This window comes from Oncorhynchus kisutch, linkage group LG11 (assembly GCF_002021735.2).
Source record: "Oncorhynchus kisutch isolate 150728-3 linkage group LG11, Okis_V2, whole genome shotgun sequence".
NCBI classification, from domain to species: domain Eukaryota; kingdom Metazoa; phylum Chordata; class Actinopteri; order Salmoniformes; family Salmonidae; genus Oncorhynchus; species Oncorhynchus kisutch.
Window position 1 is genome coordinate 42,732,060 of NC_034184.2, and position 19,160 is coordinate 42,751,219.

Consider the following 19,160-nt stretch of genomic DNA (forward strand, 5'->3'; position numbering starts at 1 on the left):
ACCCTTGAATGAGTAGGTGTGTCCAAACTTTTGACTGGTACTGTTTATATTTCTTAATTCCATTCTTTTACTTTTAGATTTGTGTGTATTGTTAGATACTACTGCACTGTTGGAGCTAGGAACACAAGCTAAATATGTTTATGTGACCAATAGCATTTGATTTTATGTATTCAAATGAGAAATGTAGGCCTATCGGTGTTGTCTCCAGGTGTGGTCTGACATTAACTAGGTATTGGTCACAGGGGGTCAATCTGAACATTTGGCTCTGAGTGCTTTGGCAGGACCTTGTCCCCACACTCACACTTCTGCTCTCCTCCGTGCTCCAGGCACTGTGCCAGCACTCTTTTGGCCAAATGTTTTAGATGCCTATCACAAAAACCTGCTCTTCTGATAAACATCTAAATCATTCTTCATGAAGACCACAATTTTGCCATCCACCATGCTCTCATGTAGAGCTGTGAGTGAGAACTTCGTGACTGAAAGATGCCACGTGTCCCTGAAGAACTGCTTAAGGGTCAGCTGGATGATGGAGAGGGTTGTTTCTCAGGCTGAACTGTAATCTTCTTGAAGGAGGCCATTTCTCTACTGACTGGAACAAATACTGGCCAGTCCACATTGGTGTTTGGTAGCCACTGCAGATTGCACACTTTTGCTCATCTCCATGGTGAACCTGAACTTTGCTTGTCTATACAGGTAACAATCTCTCCAAGAAATCAGTTGATACATAATTCTCCACAGCTGATCAGCCACTATCTACGTGGCTCTCCCAGGAGAGACATATTGTCTACTCTACAGTAACCATTATACTTTTCAAACTTGAAGCTATCCAGTTTAGGCATTAACTCAAGGGTTAAGGATCGGTTTAAAACAAACATAACTTTCTATCACTGGATTTGAACTGACAACCTCTGGATTCAGAGGCAGATGCTTACGCCCATCTTCCATCCTCAACACCATACCAAAACATACTTTAAGGTAACAACGCTCACTGTTACCCCTAGTGGCCGTTTTCCTCATCTCCTTGACGTCCTCAGACCTGGCTGGACATCAAATATTGACTTGCATCACGGGTGACCTGGCTGTTTCTTTCCCAGGGTCAGTGTTAAAAGACGTGTCTTAGGTCGATAAAGTTTATTTCCATTGTATCTTTCTGTACAATAACCCTATAAATATATTTTCACAAAAAAGAGGTCACCTTGCATCCCACCCAAAAACAATGTTGTTAGGAAGTACAAATAATGCACAAAACAAAAGCTGCTTAGAAGGAACAATAATCATAAGATAACGCACTATTACATATCTCATATGACATGTCAACTGCATTTTTCGTTATTTTTTCTGGTTAGGTTATTAAAATGACAGACAATGGATGTGCATTGTGTAAAACAAGAGATTAAACTCTAATTTACCCCATATCATACATGATAATAATAATTCCTTCGAAAAACAATAGAAGGCACCACACATTCCTATAGAACCTTCCTCCCATTGAACGTCTAGAATGTTAAAACATCCATTGATGTTATCGCCGTAACCCGTGTAACAAAGCCTACAAGAGGTGAGAAAGTGTCGAGTTGGAGATGAATTAGTCTTAACATGAGTACAAATGCAAACAGCTGGGAATCTTAGTGCACTCATGCTGCTTTAACAAATACAAGACCCCTATGAAAAGGCTATTTGCTGTCATTTGAAAAGAGTTACAGCACCAGCATAACACCTCACTCCAACATTTAGTTATTTTGATTAGATACAATATAAACAACTAGGGTAAGCATGTCATTTCCCATGGAGAATGAAAGTTGTAAGAGTTGTTGTGAAGCGATGGCGATGTGTTTACTGAGACAATGTTCATGTTTAATGATGAAGGTCAAATGTCAACTATAACCAGCCACCATAATGGTATTTGACCTTCACTTCAGTCTGTATTACCTACACAACACCATCACTGCGGAATTCAGGCTCATGAGCCTGTGGTATCATCTTTGATGTTGGACACACCATCACTGTGACTGCAGGATAACACCAATGGTCTTCACTGTGGCATTCACAGCATTCATAGCAGCGGTGGCCACCACAGGCAAATCTCTAGCCACTCTCTGGATGGGGGGCATGTTGGGGCCTTCCAATGTGTCCAGGATACCTTCAGACAACATTTTTTTAAACAAAATGTCCAATTCTTATTTCTTTAATCATACAGAAATTCAAGAACCAGTTTAAGAATATACCTTGGAGGGTCTTTGAATAGAAGCAATTAAAATGTGTTTAAAATTGGACCAGGGGAGTCAACTCAATTACCTGGGTTCACATTATTGGCTTTCGTTACTCTGAAAGACGTATGTCCACTGCAATGAAATACTTTTGTGGATGACCTCATTTTATTACTCACTCACTCACTCACTCACTCACTCACTCACTCACTCACTCACACACACACTCACACACACACAGTACCAGTCAAACATTTGGAAGCACTTACTCATTCAAGGGTTTTTCATTATTTTTACTATTTTCTACATGGTCAAATAATAGTGAAGACATCAAAACGATGGAATAATGTAGTAACTGTCATTTCTCTTTACTTATTTGAGCTGTTCTTTCCATAATCTTCTGTATACCAACCCTACGTTGTCACAACACAACTGTCTCAAATGAGGGAAAGAAATTCCACAAATTAACTTTTAACAATGCACACCTGTTAATTGAAATGCATTCCAGGTGACTACCTCATGGAAATGGTTGAGAGTGCAAAGTTGTCATCAAGGCAAAGGGTGGCTAGTTTGAAGAATCTCAAATGTAAAATAAAATAAAAATGTTTAGTTTACTACATGATTCCATGTGTTATTTCATAGTTTTAATGTCTTTACTATTATTCTACAATATAGAAAATTGTCAAAATAATGGAAAACCCTTGAATGAGTAGGTGTCCAAACTTTTGACTGGTACTGTAAATATATTACATATATAGCGAGAGAACGCTCAGTCCTGGGTCACATACAATATGCAAAACAACAAAACTAAAGTGTCCTAATTGCACACACTTTGGTTAGTACAGTTCCTTCCTTCACTTACTCAAAAAAAATCACTCCCATCTGCACACATTACCCCATACTGACAAAGTGAAAATGTTTTTAGAAATGTTTGCAATTGACATAAGCATTCACCCCCCTGAGTCAATACTTTGCAGTGATTACATCTGTGAGTCTTTCTGGGTAAGTCTCTAAGAGTTTTTCCACACCTGGATTGTGCAACATTTGCCCATTACTACAAAAAAAGATTATTCAATCTCTGTCAAAACTGTAACTAGGACACTCAGGAACATTCACTGTCTTCTTGGTAAGCAACTCCAGTGTAGATTTGGTCATTCCATTTCTTTTTTTATCCTGAAAAACTCCCCAGTCCTTAACAATTACAAGCATACCAATAACATGATACAGCCCCCACTATGCGTGAAGATTTGGAGCATGGTACTCAGTAATGTGTTGTATTGGATTTGACCCCAAACAGACTTTCTTTGCCACATTTGTTGCAGTATTACTTTAGTACCTTGTTGCAAACAGGATTCATGTTTTGGAATATTTGTATTCTGTACAGGCTTCCCTCTTTTCACTCTGTCAATTAGGTTAGTATTGTAGAGTAACTACAATAATGTTGATCCATCCTCAGTTCTCTCTTATAACAGCCATTAAACTGTGTTTTTAGGTCACCATCCAAAGTGTAATTAGTAACTTCACCATGCTTCACCATTTTATTTACCTATCTACCAATAGCTGCCCTTCTTTGCAAGGCATTGGAAAACCTCCCTGGTCTTTGTGGTTGAATCTGTTTTTGAAATTCACTGCTCGGCTGAGGGACATTATCGATAATTGTATGTGTGGGGTACAGAGATGAGGTAGTCATAAAAAAAATCATCTTAAACACTATTTATTATTGCACACAGAGTGACTTATTGTGACTTGTTAAGCACATTTTTACTCCTAAGCTTATTTCGGCTTGCCTTAACAAAGGGGTTGAATACTTGACTCTAAACATTTCAGCTTTTCATTTTTAATGAATTTGTCAAAAATAAAAACATCCACTTTGTCATTATGGGGTATTGTGTGTAGGGAAGTGACACCTCTACGCCTGCATCCATTAAGAGTCTCAAAGTAGGAGCGCTGATCTAGGATCAGGTCCACTCTTTATTCGTTGTGATTTAAAAGTCAAGAATGACCTCAGATCAGCACCCCTACTCTGAGACACTTTATGAATACGGGCCCTGGTTGGCTTAGTGAGGAATCTTACCTTCAACAATCTTGTGATAAGCGAAGTGCAGGTAGAGCAGAAAGAGCATATGCAGAGCACCCAGTGTTCCACAGAGGACGAGGCGCGGGGTCGGTCCCACGGTCCGAGAGATGAGAGCAGCCACCTGAGAGAGAACGAGAGCGAGGGATAATGTGAGCAAGTGGGACAGACTGACTATCACTGACATAGTGGGCACGTTCAAGCGGATACAGTTTTTGCAACGTTTGTTGCATTATGGGGATAAAAATTGCCCCGACTTGCATCTACATGTCGACTGCATGAAATGTACAAAAATCACGTGATCAAAGGTCACGAAGTTGACTGCAAGTTTCTGCAGTTGCTCTTCGCCAACTTTATCCTGTAGCCATCCCCTGTATTGTAGAAGGCTCTATTGTCAACCAGTCATTACGGTGTTTTTGTTTGACCCATGCAAACTTGACCAAAGACATGACTGAAAAAGGAACCAACTTTGCCACAATTCATGTAAGCCTATACAGTGGTTATACAGTGCCTTCAGAAAGTATTCACACCCCTTGACTCATTTTGTTGTGTTACAGCCTGAATATAAAATGGATTAAATTTGGATTTTTTTTTCCACTGGCCGCCAAATAATACCCCATAATGTCAAAGTGGAATTATCTTTTTCAAAACGTTTCCAAATTAATAAAAATGAAAAGCTGAAATGTCTTGAGTCAATAAGTATTCAACCCCTTTGTTATGGCAAGCTCAGTTAAGTTAAGGAGTAAAAATGTGCTTAACAAGTCCCATAATAAGTTGTATGGACTCACTCTGTGCAATAGTGTTTAACACGATTTTTGAATGACTACCTCAGCTCTCTACCCTACACATACAGATAATTGTAAGGTCCCTCAGTCGAGCATTGAATTTCAAACACAGATTCAAACACAAAGACCAGGGAGGTTTTCCAATGCCTTGCAAGGAAGGGCACCTATTGGTAGCAGACATTGAATATACCTTCGAGCATGGTGAAGTTATTAATTACACTTCGGATGGTGTATCAATACACCCTGTCACTACAAAAATAAAGGTGTCCTTCCTAACTCAGTTGCCGGAGAGGAAGGAAACCGCTCAAGGATTTCACCATGAGACCAATGGTGACTTTAAAACCATTACAAACTTTAAAACCATTAATGGCTGGGATAGGAGAAAACTGAGGATGAATCAAAAACATTGTAGGTACTACACAATACTAACCTAATAGGCAGAGTGAAAAGAAGGAAACATGTACAAAACCTGTTTGCAACAAGGCACTAAAGTAATACTCAAAGAATGTGGAAAACAATTCACTTTTTGTCCTGAGTACAAAGTGTTATGTAAGGGGCAAATGCAATACAACACATTACCGAGTACCACTCTCCATAATTTCTAGCATAGTGGTGGCTGCATCACGTTATGGGTATGATTGTAATTGTTAAGGACTGGGGAGTTAAAGATAAAAATATTAATGGAATGGAGCTAAGCACAGGCAAAATCCCAGAGGAAAGCCTGGTTCAGTCTAATTTCCAACAGAGACTGGGAGATGAATTCACCTTTCAGCAGGACAATAACCTAAAACACAAGGACAAATCTACACTGGAGTTGCTTACCAAGGAGGTGAATGTTCCTGAGTGGCCGAGTCACAGTTCTGCCTTAAATCTACATAAAAATCTATGGCAAGACCTGAAAGTGGTTGTCTAGTCATTAATCATTTTGAAAATAATAATGGACAAATGTTGCACAATCCAGGTGTGGAAAGCACTTAGAGACTTCCCATGACATTCACAGCTGTAATCGCTGCCAAAGCTGCTTCTAGGTATTGACTCATGGGTGTGAATACTTATGTAAATGTATATTTCTGTATTTCATTTTAAACTAAATCTAGAGCATGTTTTCACTTAGTCTTTATGGGGTATTGTGTGTACAGTCGTGGCCACAAGTTTTGAGAATGACACAAATATTAATTTTCAAAGTCTGCTGCCTCAGTTTGTATGATGTCAATTTGCATATACTCCAGAATGTTATGAAGAGTGATCAGATGAATTGCAATTAATTGCAATGTCCCTCTTTGCCAGGCAAATGAACTGAATCCCCCAAAAACATTTCCACTGCATTTCAGCCCTGCCACAAAAGGACCAGCTGACATCAGTGCATCTGCACGCACAGTGAGGCGAAGACTTTTGGAGGATGGCCTGGTGTCAAGAAGGGCAGCAAAGAAGCCACTTCTCTCCAGGAAAAACATCAGGGACAGACTGATATTTTGCAAATGGTACAGTGATTGGACTGCTGAGGACTGGGGTAAAGTCATTTTCTCTGATGAATCCCTTTTCCGATTGTTTGGGGCATCCGGAAAAGGCTTATCCGGAGATGACAAGGTGAACGCTAGCATCAGTCCTGTGTCATGCCAACAGTACAGCATCCTGAGACCATTCATGTGTGGGGTTGCTTCTCAGCCAAGGGAGTGGGCTCACTAACAATTTTGCTTAAGAATACAGCCATGAATAAAGAATGGTACCAACACATCCTCTGATAGCAACTTCTCCCAACCATCCAGGAACAGTTTGGTGATGAACAATGCCTTTTCCAGCATGATGGAGCACCTTGCCATAAGGCAAAAGTGATAACTAAGTGGCTCGGGGAACAAAACATCGATATTTTGGGTCCATGGCCAAGAAACTCCCCAGACCTCAACTTCATGTAATTGTCAATAAAAGCCTTTGACACTTATGAAATGCTTGTAATTATACTTCAGTATTCCATAGTAACATCTGACAAAAATATCTAAAGAGACTGAAGCAGCAAACTTTGTGTAAATTAATATTTGTGTCATTCTCAAAACTTTTAGCCACGACTGTACTCCTGCAGTAACTCCCTGTCAGAGAAACTGCGATAAAAGCTTAGGCAGGAGGCCCTTGGCCAGTGGTAGGTCAGAGTTGAGGGCTCTCTTTCAAGCACACTCACTACCGCTTATCAGTCTTCTCTCCAGGTGCTACAGAGACGGACTAGTCCAAGGCCTCCAGAGCCTGCTGACCAACAACCTAGGATGTATCCAGAGCACAGAGAAGAAAACTCCACTCATAATAGTATACGTCATGTAAACCTCATTCACTATGGTAGTCTGCTAGTGTGATGCCAGCATATTATCCAGGCCAATGGTTGGATTGGATTTACTGTACTCACTCCAAAACTCATGCCCTCTCCTCCCTGTAAAAATATCTAAAGACACTGAAGCAGCAAACTTTGTGAAAATTAATATTTGTGTCATTCATAAAACTTTTGGCCACGACTGTAGTAGATGGGTGAGACAAAAATATATTTAATCCATTTTGAATTCAGGATGTAAAACAACAAAATGTGGAATAAGTCAAGGGGTATGAATACTTTCTGAATGTGTTATTTGAGGCTCTCTCCCACTAATTGATTGTATAACGTGCACACATGATTTCAGTTTGTAGGTGTAATATGGGGGTTGGAGACATGTTTATTTCAACATTTTATAAAGAAAAACGTTTCTAACCAAAGGCAACACTGCCATGTTGATCTGAGCCTTGCTGTTGGAAAACCACAATAGTGTTCGTCTTTCAGCTGTCGCGGTTGCACCTCCCCCGACTCCACTCCTCGACTTTTGTCTAGTTGGTTGCTTTAGCCTGACCACTCAAACGTGCCCAGTGTGAATGTCAGCAAGTGTCTAAGTGTCAAGGGGCTCTTGGGACTTGTATTAATTGACCTGCTTATTTACCATCCGCAGTGTGGAGAGCCCTCCTACGACCAGCCACAGGATGTAGAACAGGGAGTGGAAGTGGACGTTGTAGGTGACAAAGAGAACCACGCAGTGTCCGAAAAGACCATAACCCTGTTGGGGGCACATAGTAGAACAGACAGTGAGATTTCACACTGCATTTATAACAGACTGATTACACGGGGATGCTGTGAGGAGAGTGATGGTCATTGTTGACTCACCAGCAGAGACAGGGTCTGGGGCATGGTGATCTGGGCGTTGCACAGATATGCCAGGAAGTATATGAAGGAGGAAACTCCCAGCCAGTAACCAAAGCATGTCCCTATGGCTGTGCCCATCAGAGTACCCTCTCTCTGTCCAGGGAGGAAGAACAATGTATTAGGCCTAATCAAGGTCAGATAGACAACATACAGTGCCTTCAGAAAGTATTCATACCCCTTGACTTATTCCACATTTTGTTGTTACAGCCTTTATTCAAAATTGATTGAATGTTTTTTTTCTCACCCATCTACACACAATACCCCATAACGATCAAGTGAAAACACGCTTTTCAAATTTGTGCAACTTTATTGAAAATGAAATAGAAATACATAATTTACATAAGTATTCACACCCATGAGCCAATACTTTGTAGAATCACCTTTGGCAGCGATTACAGCTGTGAGTATTTCTGGGTAAGTCTCTAAGAGCTTTGCACACCTGGATTGTACAATATTTGCACATTTCTTTCTAAATTCGTCAAGCTCTGTCAAGTTGGATGTTGTTGATCGTTGCTAGACAGATGTTTTCTTTTTTTCAAGCCAATTTAAGTCAAAACTGTAACTAGGCTACTCAGGCACATTCAATGTCCTCTTGGTAAGCAACTCCAGTGTAGACTTGACCTTGTGTTTTAGGTTACTGTCCTGCTGAAAGGTGAATTCATCCTCCAGTGTCTGGTGGAAGGAAGACAACCTGTTTTTCCTCTAGAATTTTGCCTGTGCTTAGCTCCATTCCGTTTCTTTTTTATCCTGAACATCTACACAGTCCTTAACCATTACAAGCATGCTAGCAGCATACCACCCTGCATCCCACTGCTTAGCTTGCTTCTGAAGCTAAGCAGGGTTGGTCCTGGTCAGTTCCTGGATGGGAGACCAGATGCTGCTGGAAGTGGTGTTGGAGGGCCAGTAGGAGGCACTCTTTCCTCTGGTCTAAAAAATATCCCAATGCACCAGGGCAGTGAAACTTTCAGGTGGGACGTTACATGGGTGTCCTGACTCTCTGAGGTCATTAAAGATCCCATGGCACTTATCGTAAGAGTAGGGGCGTTAACCCCGGTGTCCTGGCTAAATTCCCAAGCTGTCCTTCATACCCTCACGGTCACCTAATCATCCCCAGCTTACAATTGGCTCATTCATCCCCCTCCTCTCCCCTGTAACTATTCCCCAGGTTGTTGCTGAAAATGAGAACATGTTCTCAGTCAACTTACCTGGTAAAATAACGATATAAATAACATGATGCAGCCACCACTAAGCTTGGAAATATGAAGAGTGGTACACAATAATGTATTGGATTGGCCCCAAAAATAACACTTTGTATTAAGCACAAAAAGTGAAATGTTTTGCATTATTACTTTAGTGTCTTGTTGCAAACAGGATGCATGTTTTTAATTATTTTTATTCTGTACAGGCTTCCTTCTTTTCACTCTGTCAATTTGGTTAGTATTGTGGAGTAACTACAATGCTGTTGATCCATCCTCAGTTATTTTATCAGTCATTAAACTCTGTTTTAAAGTCACCATTGGCCTCATTGTGAAATCCCTGAGAGGTTTCCTTCCTCTCCGGCAACTGAGTGACTGGGTGTATTGCTACACCATCCAAAGTGTAATTCATAATTTCACCATGCTCAAAGGGATATTCAATGTCATCTTTTTTATTTTTACCCATCTGCCAACAGGTGCCCTTCTTTGCAAGGCATCACTGCTCGACTGATAATTTTACGTGAAGTGTATTTTATTGTCCATAATGAGTCCATGCAAGTTATTATGTCACTTGTTAAGCACATTTTTACTCCCTAACTTATTTAGGCTTGCCATAACAAAGGGGTTGAATACTTATTGACTAAAAACATTTCAGCTTTTCATTTGTAATAACTTTGTTTAAAACAAAATCTATTTTTATGACATGGGGTATTGTGTGTAGGCAGTTACACAAAATCTTAATTGAACCCATTTTAAATTCAGGCTATAACACAACAAAATATGGATTAAGTCAAGGAGTGTGAATATTTTCTGACGGCACTTATCACAATTCGATGGAGATCTACGGACAGTTCCTTAGACTTAGTTTCTTCTCTGACATGCACTGTCAACTGTGGGAACTTATGTAGACAGGTGTGTTTCTTTTCTCAATCCTGTCCAAACATTTGAATTGGCTGCAGGTGGCCTCCAATCAAGTTGTATCCACCTCTCAATGATGATCAAAGGAAATTGGATGCACCTGAGCTCAATTTGGAGTGTCGTCGCATATAAGCATTTAACCACATGAGTGCTACATGAGCAGTAATTTATATTTTTGAGCAGCAAAAGCTGAACAGATGGCTTTTGGTTGCATAATGTCAAAAGGGTTTTGAGTTGATGGCTACCCCCATTTCCAGTTTTAATTCATCTACCGTCAGTATCCCTGAGCTTCATAAGAAATGTTAATCTATACATACTGTATATTAACATGCATTTACAAAGCCGGTATAAGTTGAGCTCTCTTACAATAACTGTTCCTGATGTCTTCATTCCATGCAGGAGGATGGCCACCAGTGTGAACACCAGCATCATGGGCCCATATAGCTCCCCAGCAATCTTCTATAGTTGGAAAATAGGAGCAGGGAAAACATTTAATATGTCCTTTTAATTGGCCAGGTAAGCGCCGAAAGCCTCTAGATTTAGATCTCCTCTCGGGCCTGTGAATATAGTACGGGAAAAGAAAATGACACTCACCTGTGGAAAATGTATTATGCGGATGGGTATCATTGATTCAATCAACCTAGGGTAGAAAAAAGTAAATGTCAGAAATCTTCTAAAATGTGACTCCGTAAGACTATTTTACAAGTTACACGTTGTGATTACAAGAACATTCGTGACAGACTCTCACCTGTTCCTGACTTGCATAGGCTCTACATCAAAGTACGGCCGGAGAATATCTATGTTGGCATATAGGTTGAAAGCTTTGGAAGCCTGACGCTTTCCAGCTTGCCACACCTAAGAGGGGGGAGGGGACTGCAACATTAACCAGACAAGGCTATTGAGATGTAACTTAGAATATTGGGTTCTGGCAGAGCCCATTTTCATGACTAATGTGGTGTGTGTGACAGGTGGTTGCCCATCATAAGCATCACAAAGTATTCTCATCTCACCTCATCTGCCACCTGTCTCCCCAGCTGGCCCTTGATACCCTTCATGCCCAGAAACTCGCCATCCTCTCCAGTCTCCTCTTCAGTTGCTTCCGCCTCCTCTGCCACCTCTTCCTCCTCCTTCATGCGCTGGTGCATCTCCCCCATGTCCTCAAAACTGGAGCCCGATGTGTCATCCATGTTCTCCATGTCAATCACTGCTGACCCAGTGCCCTGGTAAGATAGCTTATTAGATATAACTACTGTATATCATGTATGTGAAATGATGTTTGACAAGCAAATTGTCAACATTTCCTTTGACACAGTCAGTCACCACGTGAAACAAAAAAGAAGGCTCCTTCCAGTTTATGGTTAGCTAACTAGCTACACCCGTTCATAGACGATAACTGTAGTATCTTCTGACCGGATGTTGTTTAAGAGCCCGGACATTTGAGCTAAACATTAACACGCATCGCTTGCGGTACGGTTTTGGAAACATATCAGCAAGAAATATTTTTTAAAGTTTTAAAAGGTTAAATTACTACACACCTTTTAGAGGGTTAGGGTTCCCACACAGCCATATTTCCATGTTTCAGTGCTTGTTTTCCAAAAACAGACGCAAGACAGTGTACTACATGTGCCAATTAGCTGTCTGTGCCTCTGAACACTAACATTAAATGGAAGTCTGATGCCAAAATACTGTCGGCTGAAACTGTTAAAACCGGTTAAAAACAGGGTACAGTAAGTGTGTTTTTGATTTGTGAAATTATTTTAAACGTGATAGAGGGATTTGTTTGTTTCTAGAACCGTACTGCAATTAACCCTCCTGTTGTTTTTGTAATCGAGGGATTTGTTTGTGTTTCTCGAACCGTACTGCAATTAACCCTCCTGTTGTGTTCTTTTCATGTTAATTAATTCTGTGTCCCCTGTCCAAAATAACCGGCCCATTATAGCGGATTATAAATCCATAATAATACATATCACTTAATGTTGTGTTAGATCTTTTTATCAACTTAAGTTCTTGTGAACATTACAACTTTTATTTGCTATTTATGACCTGTAGGCCTCATTGACCTGAGCTCATAACTCTTTGTAAAAAATAAAAAAAATATTATAAGCTGTATGGATTATTTTGACTATAACAAATACTCATGAAACATATTGTGCTATTTATCACAGACTACTTTGCATCAAAGTTTAACAAGAACATTTGTTTTGAAACCATTTCAAATGTTTAAAACGCACACAAAATAACATCTTGTGTTCCTGGTCAAAACTGACCGGTATGATTTTATTAGTAAAGAAAGGACATAGGCCCAAAACTACACATGAGAACTTCACCATATTACAAAATTAACATCTGAACACATTAAAGAACAACAGTAACAATAACTGTATTACTAACAATCAATGGTGGTTCCATTTTGTGTGCTCTCATGTACATGTTGGCCAATACGTGGTGGTTGATGCATGTGCCTTGCAAATATATGCACTGCATTTACAGCACATAATGCTCGTTTTGACAGCTCGTTGCACCTTTTGTCTATTCTATCCCTGGCAGACGTAGATCTTGCTTCTGGTCTTTGTATATCTCTCACCAATCCAGCAGAGGATGGTGTTCGAGGAAGGTGTTGGTGCCTTTGAATGAGGGGTACCACCATGGCTTTCCCCAACTCTTCTAGGAATAGTATCCTCTTGAAGAAATTCCCCTGCTTCCAGCCTGGATTCACCTCCATCCACACCACAAATCCGTTGTAGACCGACACGTCTAGGATGTTGAAGAACACCACCATGGGCCAACGTGCTGTCATCCTCTTACAAGAGGATGTGCCAGTGACCTGCAAAAGTGCAACAATCAGTGAATAAAATAATGAGTACATACAAGTGATACTTCATGTCTTGCGTAGTAACGTGAAATTGCAACAAAGCGTTGTTTTAATTGATCACATCTAAAACATATTTACATATTGAAATGAATAGAATTGACTCCATATTGTTCACAAAATCAATGAGCATTTCACCAAACATTTCATTTTTAATGGTGCAGATAAAACACTGGTAATAGAAAAATAAAGTACATAAGATAAAAAGTAACATACCTTATCAAGGTTGTCAACTCCCCCTTTGTTCCTGTTGTAATCCAGGACAGCGTTGTGCTTCCTGTCCTCCCTGGTACTCACAGCGGCATCCCTACGCAGAGTTGTCATCCGGAGCACATTCTTCTTTTTCCCCTCGGGCAGTAGGACACAAGTGTTTGTGTGTATCGGTGAAGGCAAACTCGGAGGGAAAAAAACAATCCCTGTCCTTGGTTGTGAGTGAGGCAAATGAGGCTTGTTCCTTCTGACCGTCCCCACCACGGTCATTTTTATTGGGAGCAGCTCCTGACCAAGAGCATGAGGTGAAGAAATTGTCACGTGTTATGTTGTGTCCCTGGAAACCTGCAGTCATTTCCAGGACCACCCGCTTCCCCTGGTACCTTTCGGGAACACCGTCAGCAGGTTTCCTGATGTAAACCTGCATGTTCCAGGCATAACGTGTCCTAGCATCACATGCTGCCCATATCTTTATTCCATATTTAGGCGGTTTGCTTGGCATGTGCTGTTTGAATGGGCAGCGTCCCCTAAAAGCGACCACTCATCCACTGTGATGCCTGGACTTGGGTTATAGATGAGTGGCAGGCGCTCCACCCACTTGTGCCAAACCTCTGATAGTTGCCAGCTTGTCTTGTTGACAGCGGCCTGGTCGTGTATCACGGTTGTCGAAGCCAATTCAAAAAAGTTAATAATTGCCCGACCAGACTCTGCATCCCATAAACTGGTGGTAGGTTCGTTTCTGGATCTGTACACAATCAAGAGATCCACGTATGCTTGGACGTCTGTCCGGTCTACTTCCTTTCAGTTGTCTTTGTAAACGCGTCCCCCCCTCCAAGTTGGTCAAATCTATCACTGTGGTTTTGATTGTCAGGAACAGTTCGAAGCAGGATTTTATGTCATCAACCCGGGATATGGCGTATCTTGTTGGCCCTGGGGTCATCCTGATAACATTTTCAGCCGACCTCTCAGGTGGGGATGAAGACCAGGACAAATTCCCATTCTTTGACCAGAATGTAACAACAACCTCAGCAGGGCCCTCTTCCTCATCACTGGAATGTAACAACATCGGTTGTCTCTTGGTCTGGATCATATTCTGTGTCGTCTTCAACTTCTGACATTTCCTCCTCTAATGCATCTTCACTGTCAGTTTCCTGGCCTCTCTCCTCCTCACCAGTGTCATGATCAAGAGCCTCCCATACAGTGTATCGTTTGGTCATTGTGCTGCCACAGAACGAATTGTGAGCAAGGCCTCAAAAAAGCTTAATTATACCAGAGCTGCAAGAAAAGTTCTATATATTATTGAAACAATGTTGCGATTGTTTGTTAGAATGCCAACAGGTGTGGTTCCCGTGGGGGAAAGGTTCCCGTGGGGTTTTCCATGGAAAACAAGAAGGGGAGTGAGGTGTGTGTGAAACACACATGCATGTGGGGGTCTGGGAGAGGAAGTGTGTCCATCTGATGAATGGGCAGGTGTCTGAACTCAATTTTATACACTAATTGTAGTCTCACCCATTCATTTCTAATGACCGGTCATTTCTGACCAGGAACACCACAGGTGTACAAAAGTTAAATAAAACACACCAAATTTTATGAATCTTAAATGTATTTTGTGTGTCCAGATGCCTTATGTGGACAGTCATGGAACCTTATGACAATCAGATTAAATGAACTAAATGGGCGGCAGGTAGCCTAGTGGTTAGAGCGGTGGGCCAGTAAGCAGGTAGCCTAGTGGTTAGAGCGGTGGGCCAGTAAGCAGGTAGCCTAGTGGTTAGAGCGGTGGGCCAGTAAGCAGGTAGCCTAGTGGTTAGAGCGGTGGGCCAGTAGCCTAAAGTTTGCTGGATCGAATCCCCGATCTAGCAGGTATCCCTGATCTAGCAGATCTATCTGTCGTTCTGCCCCTGAACAAGGCAGTTGACCCACTGTTCCTAGGCCGTCATTGTAAATACGAATTTGTTCGTAACTGACTTGCCTAGTTAAACAAAAATAATAAAACTACATTTTTCAGACAACTAAAATCGGTCCAATTCGACCGGAACACAACAATAGGGTTAATAATTATTCACGTTTAGATGAGTCAATTCGCCTTAAACAGAAGGACTAAGGTTAATTTAGCAGGTCCATCATTGGGCTAGTTAACTACCACAACAGTGGGAAAAGTGCCCATTTTCAGTAGGATGATATGTACCGCAGAGTAAAATATCGTTTGGCAACACTAAAGTCCGATGTACAGTAATGTAATCAAATAAGTCGATACATATTAAGCATTTTCTTGGATAGCTATAGCTAGCATAGTAACGTTAAGTTACCTGGATAATGTTGTCGTCAAAACCGCCCCATGGTTCCGTGTTTTTGTTTCCATCAGACGAAGCCATCTTTTAGAACAAGTGAACGTGTTCTTGATTTCTTGTTAAAAATAAATAAAAAACGGCACTTTCAAACTCACATACAACCAACGAATTGTTAATTATAGCATCAGAGGTGCTTTAAAGATAAACGTTTGTTCCCAAATGCATTACGCTGCCTGGTAATATTCCACGCACAACACGTCGTGCGTACTACGTGGACACTTCTCCTTTTGTGTGAATTTCCGACAGACTAGATGCTTTTTGGCGTATTGCTGCCCTTCTCAGCCCGGAGTATGCATTACACATTGTGACAAAACAAAAAAAGGGAACGGAAAATACAAATTGCACCACCCATAACCCTGCAACCATAACACGCCCCTTATTCCACTACTTCGCCAAGAAACCAACTTTGCTAACATTGGCTCCCCCACAATTGAAACTCACTACTTTTTCTTCAAACTACACACTCCTTTGTCTCTGACCATAACCTTGGCACCTGAAACATCAAAGCGGCTTCGGAACAAACGCTATCACGGGATAGCTCATATATCCTAGCATGACTTTACCAGGCAAACACTCATTATCAAAACTCAGAAGGATAGACAGGGTCTCCTCAGTCTCGTGCTCACCACCAGGTCTGCGTTTCACTAAACGGCATGCATCACAGACACCAGGGATCCTCAACCTATGATGAAAATTACAGGCCTCTCTCATCTTTTTAAGTGGGAGAACTTGCACAATTGGTGGCTGACTAAATACTTTTTTGCCCCACTGTACATATACTGAACAAAAATATCTTACTGAGTTACTGTTCATATGAGGAAATGATCAATCATCCCAAACCATCTCAATTGGATTGAGGTCAGCTGATTGTGGAGGCCAGGTCATCTGATGCAGCACTTCATCACTCTCCTTCTTGGTCAAATAGCCCTTACACAGCCTGGAGGTGTGTTGGGTCATTGTCCTGTTGAAAAACAAATAATAGTCCCACTAAGAGCAAATCAGATGGGATGGAGTATCACTGCAGAATGCTGTGGTAGCCATGCTGGTTAAGTGTGCCTTGAATTCTAAGTAAATCAGACACTGTCACCAGCAAAGTATCATAACCCCCCAATGCTTCATGGTGGGAACCACACATGCAGAGATCATCTGTTCACCTACTCACAAAGACGGGGTGGTTGGAACCAAAAATCTCAAATTTGAACTCATCAGACCAATGGAGAGATTTCCCCCGGTCTACTGTCCATTGCTCATGTTTCTTGGCCCAAGCAAGTATCTTCTTCTTATTGGTGTCATTTAGTCGTTTTTTGTTGTTGCAGCAATTCGGCCATGAAGGTCTGACTCACCCAATCTCCTCTGAACAGTTGATGCTGATGTGTCTGTTACTTGAACTCTGCGATGCATTTGTTGTGTATTTAGCATAATTAAAAGTGAAGACTGCTATTTTATCAAATCAATTCTCTAATTATTATTAATTGATTAAACTAATCATGTAAATATAATTAACTAGGAAGTCAGGGCACCACAGAAAATCTTCAGATCTTCAGAAAATTTTCCGAATATAACTTCAGATATTTAATGATAAATTAGTCTTCTATTAATTAATTATTCTTTACCTCACGTCAGTCTCATTCCGAACGTAATAAATTGTTGGTTATCTGCACGAACCCAGCATTTACTGTAAATCATCCATACACCAATTGGCCTAATCATTTATTTACTAACTAAATAATCACAGAAATGCCTAAACAAACAGTAGATATTGGCTACTAACAAATGATAGGGAAGATTCCCTAGTGGGCTAAGCCGATATGACGGCTTGGTGGACAAAGGGAAGGGGGTGTGGACTGAGAGCGGGACAGACAAAATGGATCACTACACACAGTGGATAATTAGTCATTGAAATTCTAATCTTGTCCTCTGCAGCAGAGGTAACTCTGGTTCTTCTTTTCCTGTGGCGGTCCTCCATGAAAGCCAGTTTCATCATAGCACTTGATGGTTTTTGCAACTGCACTTGAAGAAACTCTCAAAGTTCTAATTTTCCAGATTGACAAACTTAGCATATTTCTGATATACAATTGGTAGTTAGTCTTTTCTCATCGCTGCAACTCCCCTACGGACTCAGGAGAAACACAACCCTTCCAAGCAGCACTGCTTGCTTAACCCAGAAGCACCAATGTGTCGGTGGAAACACCGTCCAGCTGGCGACCAAAGTCCAGCCACAAGGAGTCGCTAGGGTGTGATGAGTCAAGGAAATCCCAGATGGCCAAACCCTCTCCTAACCCAGACAACTGTGTGCCGCCTCATGGGTCTCCCGGTCACGACCAGCTGTAACACAGCTTGGGATTGAACCCGGGGCTGTAGTGACGCCTCAAGCACTGCGATACAGTGCCTTAGACCACTGCACCACTTCCTCCCGGGCCCTGACAAACCATTTATGTATGGACCTTGCTTTGTGCACAGGGGCATTGTCATGCTGAAACAGCAAAGGGCCTTCCCCAAACTGTTGCCACAAAGTCGGAAGCACAGATTTGTCTAGAATGTCATTGTATGCTGTAGCATTAAGATTTTCCTTCACTGGAACTAAGGGGCCTAGCCCGAACCGTAAAAAACAGCCCCAGACCATTATTCCTCCTCCACCAAACTTTACAGTTGGCACTACGTATTCGGGTAGGTAGGACTGCCAGATGGTGAAGTGTGATTCCATTCTATTTTTACGCGCTTTCCATTCCATTTTTACGCGCTTCATCACTCAGCAATCCTATCCTGTGAGCTTGTGTGGCCTACCACTTTGAGGCTGAGCCGTTGTTGCTACTAGACGTTTACACTTCACAAAAACAGCACTTACAGTTGACCTGGGCAGCTCTAGCATAACAGAAATTTGATCAACTGACTTGTTGGAAAGGTAGCATCCTTTGACGGTACCATGTTGAAAGTCACTGAGCTCTTCAGTAAGGCCATTCTACTGCCAATGTTTGTCTATGAAGATTGCAAGGCTGTGTGCCTGATTTTATACACCTGTCAGCAATGGGTGTGTCTGAAATAGCTGAATCCACTAATTTGTAGAGGTGTCCACATACCTTTGTAAAGGCATATCAAAAATGCTTCTTATTATAGTTTCTGCTTTGCATCAGACTAATTTTGTGCTTCAGATGCACTTCTCCACTCATTCCAGAATTGCATTATAATCAGCAGACAGCACTCTGACTGTGTAGCTAAATTTCTCAGGGACTTTTCTCTGGTAAAATGCAAGATTAACATGAGTAAATGTAGCTGGCTGCATTCTTTCTATGATAATCATTACAAATATGATGGTCATGCATCATTTTTTGAAAATAAGTCCTT

At 41.3% G+C, this 19,160-nt stretch overlaps 1 protein-coding gene across 2 annotated transcripts; it reads right to left on the reverse strand.

Moving 5' to 3' along the window:
• Positions 1–1,116: 1,116 nt before the first annotated feature.
• On the reverse strand, positions 1,117–16,137 carry LOC109899649 (protein YIPF3-like). 2 transcript variants are annotated; one of them, XM_020495070.2, is made up of 9 exons: positions 15,777–16,137; positions 11,402–11,611; positions 11,140–11,246; positions 10,986–11,031; positions 10,758–10,850; positions 8,239–8,370; positions 8,018–8,131; positions 4,282–4,405; positions 1,117–2,140 (listed from the first exon to the last, which is right to left on the reverse strand). In XM_020495070.2, the coding sequence occupies exons 1-9, from the start codon at positions 15,840–15,842 to the stop codon at positions 2,001–2,003; spliced, it is 1,032 nt and encodes a 343-aa protein (XP_020350659.1). In that variant the 5' UTR covers positions 15,843–16,137; the 3' UTR covers positions 1,117–2,000. The 2 variants fall into 2 exon arrangements, with proteins under 2 accessions (XP_020350659.1, XP_020350657.1); XM_020495068.2 differs by having other exon boundaries at positions 8,006–8,131; positions 15,777–16,078.
• Between the last annotated feature and the right edge of the window lie 3,023 nt (positions 16,138–19,160).

What these genes read in the sequence shown, in the direction of transcription:
- LOC109899649 (XM_020495068.2), bottom strand. Translation starts at nt 15,842, where the DNA reads ATGGCTTCGTCTGATGGAAACAAAAACACGGAACCATGGGGCGGTTTT. An exon ending in GGAGACAGGTGGCAGATGAG is followed by an intron (nt 11,247 to 11,401) that starts GTGAGATGAGAA and finishes CCCCCCTCTTAG; the next exon opens with GTGTGGCAAGCTGGAAAGCG. An exon ending in CCTATGCAAGTCAGGAACAG is followed by an intron (nt 11,032 to 11,139) that starts GTGAGAGTCTGT and finishes TTTCTACCCTAG; the next exon opens with GTTGATTGAATCAATGATAC.